Here is a 12,876-nt window from a genome sequence, read left to right as displayed (position 1 = left end):
TACTCAAAGGACTCTAACAGATGAGTCAGGCAGGCTTTCCCTTTACAGACACCATGCTGACTTTGACTATTTTATTATTAGTCTCTAATAATCTCTAGAAACCTCATCCTTAATAATAAACCCTTAACACTTTTCTAACCACTGCGGTTAGGCTAACTGCCCTATAATTTCCTTTTGTCATAGAGTTATACAGCATAGAAATAGATCCTTTGTCCCACTAGTACTGTGCAAAATTATTTGGCACATGTAAAAAAGAATCTGTAAGGCAAAGATGCTTTCAAAAGTAATTAAAAGAAATTACTATAAACAGCAATGAACAGTAAAAACTAAATCATATCAATATTTCCTGTGACCACCCTTTGCTTTTAAAACTGTATCAATTCACTTAGTTACACTATTGTGATATTTTGTAAGATTATCAGTTGGTAGGTTGTTCCAAGCACCTTAGAGAACTTGTCACAGTTATTCTACAGACTTTGGCTTTCTTGCTTGCTTCTGTCTCTCCAGGTAATCCCAGAGAGCCTCAATGATGTTGAGATCAGGGCACTGTGGAGGCCTTAATATCTGAAACCATACAAAAATTCTTGGATGCCTAAGACTTTTGCACAGTACTGTGTATCCACACCGACCATTAAGCACCCATCTGCATTAACCCAATTTTGCTTCTCATTCCCATCAATTACCCCATTCTCTTCCCCGACTCTCCTGCCATCTAGCAACATAGGGTCATTTTGCAGTACCCAATTAATAGCAATTGACAGATCTTTGGCACATTAGAGAAAGTCAAAGCACATGCAGGAAATCCACATGGTCACATAAAGAAAATGAAAATTTCACACAGAGAGCATCAAAAATCAAAAGAGAATCTGTGTCGTTGAAGCCACAAGGCCTCGGCACCATTCACTGGGCCTCCCAACTGTACTTGTTCATGGGTAACAAAAACAGACACAGGACAACATCCTGCTAATCTTCCCAGATGCTCCCAGTACTTATGGATGATTATGGGTCTGTAATCTTAACTTCATTTCTCTCTCCAATTCAATGCTGAAGTTGAAGAGAGTGAATAGGCCTACCCTTTTCTTATGATTATCCCTCCACAAAATCATGTTTGAACCCTCAGTCTCTACAAACTGTACTTCATGTCCAACTTTGCTCTCATCTTGAATGTAATGTTATCTTTCTAAATTATGCTAATCTTTCCCACAATTCCATAATGAATCCCTCTCCTGTCAAGCTTCCACCACATGAAAATTGCTCTTATCAAGAATGATTTTGTTATCCCATCTTTTTCAAGAACTCTGCCATCCAATTCAGCAGAATTTTCTTCACTTGAGTCTTCTGCTATCTTTCCAGTTGCAGCTAAACAACTCACTGCAAATTTTTCTCTCTTCTTTGAACTACTTACACAATAATTTCCACAATGATCTATAACTAAAACCACTTCTTCCTTTTGCAGGTGCTCCCACTGGTGACAGCACCAAAAATCATTATATGTTATATAACCTTCCTCAAATTCAGCTGCTTTCAGAAATTCAACACCCACTACACAACAGTATACAAGTTGCGATTCCACCCAAGGATTTCAGCACAGGCCCAATCATACTGCAGACTAGAGTCAAGCAAAGCTGTGTCATTGCAGCAACATCTTATTTTTTTATTACTGAATACTGCACTCCACCTTCAATAGAGGAATTAATCTGCAGTTTGTTCAGGAAATTGCACACCACTCCAGAATTACAATCACCTCTAACTCAAGTATCAATTTGTCATAAGCAAATGAAACTTATGGATCCACTTAGTGGCTATTTTATTCGGTAGACCAGTTCATTAATACAAATGTCCAAATGGCAGCAACTCAATCCATAAAAGCAGGCAGATGGGGTCAAGTGGCTCAGTTGAATGGGGAAAAATGTGGTCTAGTGACTTTAATTGTTGGTGTCAAATATGGTGCTTTGAGTATCTTAGAATTTGCTGATCTCTTGGGATTTTCAGTCTCTAGCGTTCACAGAGAATGGTGCAAAAAACAAAAAATATCCACTGAGCAGTCGTTTTATAGCTGAAAATACCTTGTTAATGAGTGGTGAAAGGAGAATGGTCAGACTGATTCAAGAAGCAGGAAGCCAAAAGTAACTCAAATAACCATGTGTTACAACAGTAGTATGCAGAACCGTATCTCTGAATGCACAACACATCGAACCTACAGCAACAGAAGACCACTCACATACACGAAGTAGCCAGTTTATAACGTGCAGGAGGTACCTCATAAAGTGGTCACTGAGTGTACATCCACTTACTGGCTGAGCTTCAAATCACCGCTGGCTTCTTCTCTGATGTGTACAAGAGATGGGCATTAGACTAAACATCCAAAGACCATTACCTACCATCAACCTGACCCCATTGCTGAGGGTGTGACAACATCCTTAACAATAAAGAACCAAGTCAGATCCCTGAAAACGTGGATCACTTTACATTCATCAGGAATCATCTCTCAATGAAAACAGACATCAATTACAAAGCCCCTACTGTCTCTATTGCACCACCATGGCCGGTGCCCAAGTGAAGAAAAGGGTACTTTTGAGAAAAAGGAAAAGATTTGAAAAGAAATTCAGAATCCAAGCTCGTGATCTACCAAGCACCAACAATTTTTGTCCTCCTGAATGCTTTGAAGAGATATAGAAAACTTACACAAGACATCTGAAAGCACTACCAATATTGCCTCCATAAAATTCTTCCAATCTATTGGCAAAATATACAGATAACTGTCCATGCTTTTTCCCAAGCCAATGTCCAGATTACTGAATCAATACGGATAGGTGGACCACATTGTGTACATGCCTGGTTTCAGAAACAAGCAGTTAAAACCAAATTCCTAAGATCCTGGGAGCATTGAAAAAAAACTTTCACAATACAATTTCTCAAAATCTCCTTGGAAAAAAATATAGCATCCTCATTCATTACTGAACAAAATCCTTTGCTCAAAATGAAGGAAACCAGTGAGCATGTTGGAATTCAAAGGTCATGTACAAACAGCAAGCGGGCACTCATTTTCAACGACTCTCATGCCATTTACTCCACCTGCAACAAAAGCTGCAAGCACACCATTGAATGAGTTTAATCTGATTTTAATTATATTTCTCATACTACATATTTTTTCATTGTTTTCATTATTCATTCTAGGGTGGTTTCAAATCCTCTCAGAGTAGGCAGAAACTTTATATGTTTTAATTACTTTCTTAATAAAATAAAAGTGGGGTTTTAAAAGAGAAGCACAATATTACTGCTCTTAATGGAACCAAAAAGTGAAAAACCAACACAAATGCCAAAAAAGATGACAAAAAGGAGTCATACTTGATCTCCAATATACATAAACATATGGATTTAACCACTGCCAAAAACATTAATATTTTCCATTGAAGTAGAACATCATGAATTTCGTAGTTTATGTTGCTTGCATTAGTTCCAATAAAATCAACCTCTGCAAAAGTCGTCTATTGTTATCGTGTACCAGGTCGAAGAAAATGCTACACCTAGAAACTTACCAGCAGCTCTGTACAGAATTTTAGGTTCAAAGAAAATACAAGGATTTTTATCTTCTATGCATGACAGCAATAATCCCTTGGCCTGAATGGGGCTTCTTGGAATAACCACCTGTAAAACACAAATTATTTTTTTAAAAATTTTCCAAATACAGTAAAATCTAAGCATCTACCAATTACCTTCCAAATAAATCTCTAGTTCACATCCACTCAAGGCTTCTCAATGAAAATGTAATAAGGGAAAATATTGCTTCAGATTCCAGGTTAAATAAACATTGTTTCAAAGGACTACTGAATACCAAGAAACAACAGATACAAAGATAGAACTGATAAATGTCCCCTGACCTGGAACATTTAATCATTAAGTGCTGACCATTCTACTTACCAAGAGAGCTCTTCTCTATGATCCTGACTGCAGTTCACTTACTCCAAAGCCCTATGTTAAGCAAGCACTCAAGTTATTGAGTGGAGGAATGAGCAACAAGAAACAGCCTACCCCAATGTCTTTCAAATCATTATCAAGGATTTCAATCAGGCCTATTTGAAGAAATCTCTGCCTGGTTAACAACATTTCACTTCTATCACAAGTAGTCCCAACACACTTAACCACTGTTATATTACAATTAAAAACACCTAGACTGTTCCATCCCTAGACCACAATCTGTTCATCTGACTGTCCTCCTTCTACCTACATAAAGGCAAAGGCTAAGGAGGATGTCTCCAGAGACAAGGACAACAAAGAGGTGGTCACGGGAGACAGGGGAGTGTCTATGGGATTGCTTCAAGTCAGTGGACTGGGCCATGTTCAAGAACTCAGAGGATCTGAACAAATATGCCACAGTTGTTACAGACTTTACAAAAACAGTTGTAAACAAATGCATCCCTACAAAATCATTCAGTCTTTCCCAACCAGAAGCCCTGGATGAATCAAGAGATCTGTAATCTGCTGAGGCCCAGATCAGTGGAGTTCAGTCTAGCGACTGTATAAATACCAGGTCCAGGTTAGATCTCTGGAAAGCTATCTCACATGCCCAGTGGCAATTCCCGACCAAACTTGAAACACTGAAGGATGCTCAACAGCTGTGGCAGGGATTGAATGCTACCACCTCTTACAAAGTGAAACTAAGTGACATAGGTGACAACAAGTTTTCATTCCCAGACAAGCTCAATGCCTTTTATGCCTGCTTTGACCATCAAAACATGGAGGCACCTTCACAAACTCCAACAGCCCCCAGTGACCCTGTGATTTCAGTCTGAGGCCAATGTGATAAAGTCCTTCTGGTGGGTGAACCCACGGAGAGCACTAGTCCAGATTGGCTACCTGGAAGAGTACGGAAGACCTGTGTTGATCAACTGGCTGGAGTTTTCACCAATATCTTTAACCTCCTGCTTCAGCAGGTTAAGGTACCCACCTGCTTCAAACAGGTTTCAATTACACCAGTGCCTAAGAAGAACCTGCCTCAGTGACTATTGTCCAGTATCATTTGCATCCACTGTGATTAAGTGCTTTGAGAGGTTGATGATAAAATGTATGAACTCCTGCCTGAAGACAACAGGTCAGCAACAGATGCCATTCACTGGTTCTTCACTCAGCCCCGAACACCTGGACAGTGATCTGCATTAATGATGATGCTCTTCATTGACTACGGCTTAGTATTCAGTATTATCATCTCCTCACAACTAATCAATAAGCTGAAGACCAAAGTCTCAATACCTCCTTGTGCAACTGGATCCTCGATTTCCTCACTTGCAGACCCCAGTACATCAGGATGGCAACGTCTCCTCCACAATCATCATCAGCATAAGTGCACCACAAGGCTGTGTGCTTAGCCCCCTGCTCTACTCACTTTATACTTGACTCTGAGGGTAATCACAGTTCCAACGCCATAATTAAGTTGGCTGATGACACCACCATCAATGGTCGAATCGAAGATGGTGACGAATCAGCATATGATGCAAATACCTTAGCTGGAGTTGCTTGGTTTGATGCCGATCAATTAACATACCTGTATTGTTTAACATTTAGCTGAAGTGGACCAGAACATCTCATAATCACTTCACTTTGTAAACCGTACCTCTTGAGCAGCCTGTGCTCTATAGTGTTGTTTGTTTGTAAAACTGTCCTTTTAACTTCAGACTGATTATTGTTTGCAATTTACATTAAGAACTGAAAACCGGTTCTTGTTTATAACAAGAAGCTGAGCACGGAATATTGTTAGAAGTTTAACTTTGTCACAAACAGCTCTGGAAGGGTCATGCACACTGTGCAAGAAAGCTACGGTTAGCAATAAGCCTCTTGGGCCTTGGAAAGTCAATATCCATCACACCTTAATGACTACTCTTCAACAAAGTAAGTCAAGGTATTATTATCAGTTCATTTAGAAATTGTTAGGTGATATGCTTACTTTTCAACTAAGAATGAAGAATGAGTCATTGATAAAAATATATATGATCCACTTTTCAGAACAGATCTGTGTCTCAAAAAGAAGTAGCATGATTCAAGATTGTTTAATGTCAATTCCAGTACACAAGTATAAAGGAGAACGAAATAATTGTTGCTCCAGATCCAATGCAGCACAAAAAAAACACAATAAAATAAAGAATACAATAACTGTTGTTTTGTAACTTCAAAACATTAAATTAATTCAAATAAAGACCAAGAGTCCAAGTATGCACGTGTAACTTCCACTGTACTTTAAGCAAAGTGTGCATGTATCACGTAGTAGAATGATGACCTATGTAATTAATATATTTTTACATATAACCCGTAATTAATTATTTAAACCAGCAAGAATGCTTAATTAATCAATGTGTGTGTGTGTGTGTATGTATGTGTGTATATATTATATACATACACACACACACACACACACACATACATACGTACACACACACACACACACGATTACTCAAATATTATGGAAATGTCAAAAACACAACACTCCAGTGATCGGGGTTCAATTCTTGTCACTGGCTACAAGGAGTTTCAACATTTTGCCCACGTCCAGGTGGGTTTCTCTGGATGCAATGATTACTTCCCACATTCCAACAACATTTAAGTTAGGGTTAATAAGTTGTGGGCATCTATGTTGTCAGATTACACTGGTTGCTAATACAAATGCCACATTTCACTGTATGTTTAGATGTACATGTGCCAAATAAAGCTATTTTTAAATCTTCAGAACTAACACTATAGCGCTAGAAATATTTCTGCCGATAATGGCCACTAGTTGTTTCAACTTCTTCCAGTTCAGAAGAAGCAAGACTTCAACTGTAGACATTAATAAGAAAGTGAGAATAATTAGGAAGTTAAAATAAGAAAGATTGCTAAAGGAGGTAGCAATCACAAGTTAATATTTACTCAACATTTGATAATAATTAACCACAAATGCTTAAATCAATATAGTTTCAACAGTGTATTCTTCCAAATCTGACATCTGCTTGATTTAAATCATACCACAACTGTCAGTTATGCTCCATCTGTCTGGCTGAACTTCAGAATTCCATCTCTAAGTCATGTTGCACATCCTCTACCCTATCCTCTAAAGGGAAGCTCATTAAAATCACAGTATAATCTTTTGATAACATCTACTTTTTACAACAAAATAGGTAATAATTTTGTACCAGCTATTAAAGGGTGTCCAAATACAGCCAAGGGATGAATCACCTATCAAAATTTTCATTTCTACATTTCACCAGGGTCTGGCAAAGTTCATTGCTACCTATAATATAATGTGCCAAAATATTACAGAATTATACCTATTTTTATTTTGATGTTGGTCATTTTTTAAAATGCTGCAAATATTTAAATATTTTATCATCTGTTATGAACAAATTAGCATTACTGACATTTTCCTTCAAAATTAAACGTTTCATCTAAAAATGATCAAATCTATTGCAGCCATCTGGCAGTGGACCTGGCACAGTTTCTCTTGGCTGTATTATTCCCTTCATTTCTTCAAATTAAATGCTTAAAGAAGCAATCATCTGGCTTAAATAGTAGAAATATAATAGTGTGCAATTTGACATTTTCAATACAACTTCCAAATCCGTCTGCTCCTCCTCAGTTAATAGAATTCATCTTCAGTTTAGCTCTGCGTTCAGAATCCGAGTTTGAGGGGGATGGGAACCAGAGCGCCGGGACAGAGGTTGTGGAGCCACGTTGTTAAGACCTCAGGCAAAGTCAGGAATCAAAAGATTGAGTATGGTGCAACTGATATTTTGAGCTACGTAAAATATTGTAGGAAAGGCAGCTGAACTCAGAGCATGGATCAACAGCTGGAATTATGACGCTATAGCCATTAGTGATACTTGGTTGCAGGAGGGGCAGGACCTGCAGATCAATATTCCGGGCTTCCATTGTTTTAAACGCAACAGCGCGGGAAGGATTAACGAGGGAGGAGTACATTACCAGTCAGACAAATGTCATGGCAGTGCTCAGTCAGGACAGACTGGAGAAGTCATCTAGTCAGGCTTTATGGGCAGAAATGAGGAATAACATAAGTATTACCATGTCAATGGGACTATGTTATAGACTACACAACAGTCCGCAGAATTTAGAGGAACAACTTTATAGAGAGATCACAGACTATCGCAAGAAATGTAAGGCTGTTACAGAAGGTGACTTTAACTTTCCAGATATTGACTAGAAATCCCATACTGACTAAAGACTAAAACAACAGGAATTCTGCAGATGCTGGAAATTCAAGCAACACACATAAAAGTTGCTGGTGAACGCAGCAGGCCAGGCAGCATCTCTAGGAAGAGGTGCAGTCGACGTTTCAGGCCGAGACCCTTCGTCAGGACTAACTGAAGGAAGAGTGAGTAAGGGATTTGAAAGTTGGAGGGGGAGGGGGAGATGCAAAATGATAGGAGAAGACAGGAGAGGGAGGGATAGAGCCGAGAGCTGGACAGGTGATAGGCAAAAGGGATAGGAGAGGATCATGGGACAGGAGGTCCGGGAAGAAAGACAAGGGCGGGGGGACCCAGAGGATGGGCAAGGGGTATATTCAGAGGGACAGAGGGAGAGAAAGGAGAGTGAGAGAAAGAATGTGTGTATAAAAATAAGTAACAGATGGGGTACGAGGGGGAGGTGGGGCATTAGCGGAAGTTAGAGAAGTCGATGTTCATGCCATCAGGTTGGAGGCTACCCAGACGGAATATAAGGTGTTGTTCCTCCAACCTGAGTGTGGCTTCATCTTTACAGTAGAGGAGGCCGTGGATAGACATGTCAGAATGGGAATGGGATGTGGAATTAAAATGCGTGGCCACTGGGAGATCCTGCTTTCTCTGGTGGACAGAGCGTAGATGTTCAGCAAAGCGATCTCCCAGTCTGCATCGGGTCTTGCCAATATATAAAAGGCCACATCGGGAGCACCGGACGCAGTATATCACCCCAGCCGACTCACAGGTGAAGTGTTACCTCACTTGGAAGGACTGTTTAAGGCCCTGAATGGTGGTAAGGGAGGAAGTGTAAGGGCATGTGTAGCACTTGTTCCGCTTACACGGATAAGTGCCAGGAGGGAGATCAGTGGGGAGGGATGGGGGGGGGACGAATGGACAAGGGAGTTGCGTAGGGAGCGATCCCTGCGGAATGCGGGGGGGGGGAGGGAAAGATGTGCTTAGTGGTGGGATCCCGTTCGAAGTGGCGGAAGTGACTGACTAAAGACTAGATGGAATAGGGCAATTATTGGGAAACCACTGTTGTGCACCTTCGCTCCGTCTGCCACAAAAAGTGGGATCATCCAGTGGTTGTCCATTTCAATTCTACTTCCTATTCCCATTCCAACATGACAATCCATAGGCTCCTCAACTGTCAGGATGAGACTACGCTCAGGTTGAAGGAGCAACACCTTATTCCCTCAGCCTCCAACCTGATGACACAAACATCGATTTCTCAAAATTCTGGTAATGGCACTCCCCATTTCTTTCCCTCTCCACCTCATCTCTTAACCTGCTCATCACCTCTTTCTGGTGCTCCTCCACCTTCCCTTTCTTCAATGATATTCTGTCCTCTATCAGATTACCCCTTCTCCAGCCTCTTATCTCTTGCACTCATCATCTTCCCAGCTCTTTACTTTACTCTTTCCCCCTTTCCCAGTTTCACCTATCACTTGCACTTCTTCCTCCCCTCCCTTTCCAGTCCTGAAGAAGTGTCTCAGTCTGAACAATCTATTCTTTACTCTTTTCCATAGATGCTGCCTGGCCTGCTGAGTTCCTCCAGCATTTTTGTGTGTGTTGCTCTAGATGGGATAGAGTTTGTCAAATGCGTTCAAGAAAGTTTCCTTAATCAGAACGTAGAAGTCTCAATGATAGAGTGTCTGATACTTGATCTGCCATTAGGGGATGACAGGGCTGGTGACAGGAGTTTGTGTAGGGGAACACTTTGCATTTGGTAATCATAATGCCATTAGTTTCAAAGTAAAAATGGAAAAAGATAGGTCTAATACACCGGTTGAGATTCTAAATTGAAAAAAGGCTAATTTTGATGGTATCAGAAAAGATTTGGCAAGTGTGAATTGGGGCTGACTGCCTTCTGGCAAAGGTGCACTTGGTAAGTGAAGGGCCTTCAAAAGAGAAAGTTTAAGTGTACAAAGCTTGCATGTGCCTGTCAGAATAAAAGGTAAAAAATAACAAGTTTCGGGAACCTTGGCTTTCAAGAGATATAAAGGTCCTGGTTAAGAAAAAAAAAAGGTGCATAACAGAGATAGGCAGATAAGAACAAATGAGGTACACATGGAGTATAAGTAATGCAAAACATTTAACAAAGAAATCAGGAAGGCTAAAAGCAGGCATACGGTTATCCTAGTAGACAATGTGAAGGAAAATCGTCAGGGATTCAATAGGTTCTACAGATATTCTATAGTTAAGAGCAAAAGGATTGCAAGGGACATAATTGTTCCTCTGGAAGATCAGAAGGAATTTATGTATGGAGCTAAAAGGGATGGGGGGAGATCCTATACGGATTTTTTTTGCATCTGTATTTACTCAGGAGACAGACACTGAGTCTATAGAAATGAGGCAAAGCAATAGCAAGATTATGGACCCTGTACAGATTACAGGAGGAGGAGGAGTTTGTTGCCTTGAGGCACATTATAAATTCTCAGGGCCTGATAAGGTGTTCAGTTAGACCCTATGGGAGCTAAGTGCAGAAACTGCCAGGGCCTGAGCACAGATATTTAAATAACATTTGCGTCAGGTGAGGTACCAGAGAATTGGAAAGTAGCTAATGCTGATCCGCTGTTAAGAAATGCTCTGAAAAAAAAAACACAGAAAATTAGAGGCCGGTGAACCTGACATTAGTAGTGGGAAAGTTATTGGAAGGTATTCTAAGGGACAGGATGTATTTGTATTTGGATAGACATGGACTGATTAGGGATAGTTGGCCTAACTATGTGTTATCTGACTGTATACTTTTATAATTATTAATTAATAAAACCCCAATTGCTCTGTACTTATTTTTTGTAATGTGTATGATGTTGAAACTAATAAAAAGATTGAAAAAGAAAGAAAGGGATAATCGGCATGGCATTGTGCACAGTAGGTCATGTCTAACCAATTTTATAGTTTTTCGAGGAAGTTACCAGGAAAGTTGATGAAGGCAAGGCAGTGGATGGTGTCTCCATCAACGCTAGCAAGGCATTTGACAAGGTCCCGCATGGGAATTTGCTCAAGAAGGTTCAGTCGCTCGGCATTCAAGATGAGGTTGTAAACTGGTTTGGAAATTGGCTTTGTGGGAGAAGCCAGAGAGTGGCAGTAGACAGCTGCTTCTCTGACTGGAGGTCTGTGACTAATGGAGTGACACAGGGAACAGTACTGGATCCATTGTTGTTTGTCATCTACTGTATATCAATGAACTGGATGAAAATTGGTTAACTGGATCAGAATATTTGTGGATGACACCAAGAATGGGAATGTACTGAACAGCAAGAAAGACTATCAGAACTTGTGGTGGGATCTGGAATAGATGGAAAAATGAGCTGAAAAATGGCAGATAGAAGCTATTTAATGGAGGCAAGTGCAAGTTGTTGCATTTCAGAAAGACCAACCAGGGCACTGAGAAGTGTGGTAGAACAAAGGGATCCCAGAATACAGGTCCACAAAGAAAGCTTCTGGCACAGAGGTCTTCATAAATCAAAGTACTGAATACAGGACTGTTATTCTGAAGCTGTATAAGACATTGGCCAGGCCTGATTTGGAGCATTGAGTGCAGTTTTGGTCACCTACCTACAGGAAAAATGTAATTAAGGTAGAACGAGTACAGAAAAAATTTGTAAGAATGTTGCCAGGACTGGAGGACCTAAATTATATGGGAAGATTGAATAGGTTAGGACTTTATTCATTGGAATGTAGAAGATTGAGAGGAGATTTGACAGAGGTATAGAAAATTATGAGGGTATAGGTAGGGTAAATGCAAGCAGGATTTTTCCACTGAGGTTGTGAGGGACTACAACTAGAGTTCATGGGTAAGGGTGAAAGGTGAAAAGTTTAAGCAGGAACATGAGGGGAAACTTCTTCACTCAGAGGGTCGTGAGAGTGTAGAAAAGCTGCCAGTGGAAGTGGTGCATGCAAGTTCGATTTCAACATTTAAGAGAACTCTGGATAGATACATGGACGGTAGGGATATAAGTAGCTATGATCTGGGTGCAGGTCAATGGGAGCAGGCAGTTTAAATGGCTTAGCACTGACTACATGAGCCAAAGGACCTGCCTCTGTGCTGTATTTTTCTATGACCCTATGACCTTAAATTTTACGAAGCCACGTAAATCAGAAGTTAAATGTCAATAGAATTTATTACAGTACAGTGAGATTAGATTTTGTGGACATTCTATGTCACTAGTACAGTTTCAATGAAAGGCTTTGATCAACGGTCATAAAGAATTTAGATACTGCGTCTAATACAATTAATGATGCATTAATGACAGAATAACTATTTAATCTTCACCTACACTCACTTGATATAGATCCTTTAATACAAGTTATTCTTCTAAACTCTATATACAACTATACATATAAACTAATTAAAACCACTGAAAATGCTGGAGCATCTCAACAGGTCAGGCAGCATCTATGGAAATAAACCAACAGTCGACATTTCAGACTTTTTTTCAATCTTGAAGGGTCTTGGCCCGAAATGTCAACTGTTTGTTCATTTCCTTTGATGCAGACTGACCTGCTGAGTTCCTCCAGCTTTTTGTGTGCACCTACAGGCTTTCTCGTGTTCATATAAATTAACTATGCTAGATTGTTATTTCCTTAAGCATTTGATTAATGGAATAAAACATTGCAAAATAAACCAATTCATTTTCTAAATACAGGTCATTGGTATTGTTTATAAAAC

General features: G+C 39.9%; 1 protein-coding gene across 1 annotated transcript in view; it reads right to left on the bottom strand.

The window, feature by feature from the left end:
- The window catches only part of bckdhb (branched chain keto acid dehydrogenase E1 subunit beta), a 254,524-nt gene that overhangs the window by 172,827 nt on the left and 68,821 nt on the right, over positions 1-12,876 (bottom strand). The window contains exon 6 of the mRNA XM_063040340.1: positions 3,540-3,648. Within this exon, the coding sequence (XP_062896410.1) occupies positions 3,540-3,648 (109 nt within the window). The remainder of the gene's footprint in view (positions 1-3,539; positions 3,649-12,876) is intronic.

This window comes from Mobula hypostoma, chromosome 2 (assembly GCF_963921235.1).
Source record: "Mobula hypostoma chromosome 2, sMobHyp1.1, whole genome shotgun sequence".
Lineage (NCBI taxonomy): Eukaryota > Metazoa > Chordata > Chondrichthyes > Myliobatiformes > Myliobatidae > Mobula > Mobula hypostoma.
This window is presented reverse-complemented; position numbering and strand designations above follow the sequence as displayed.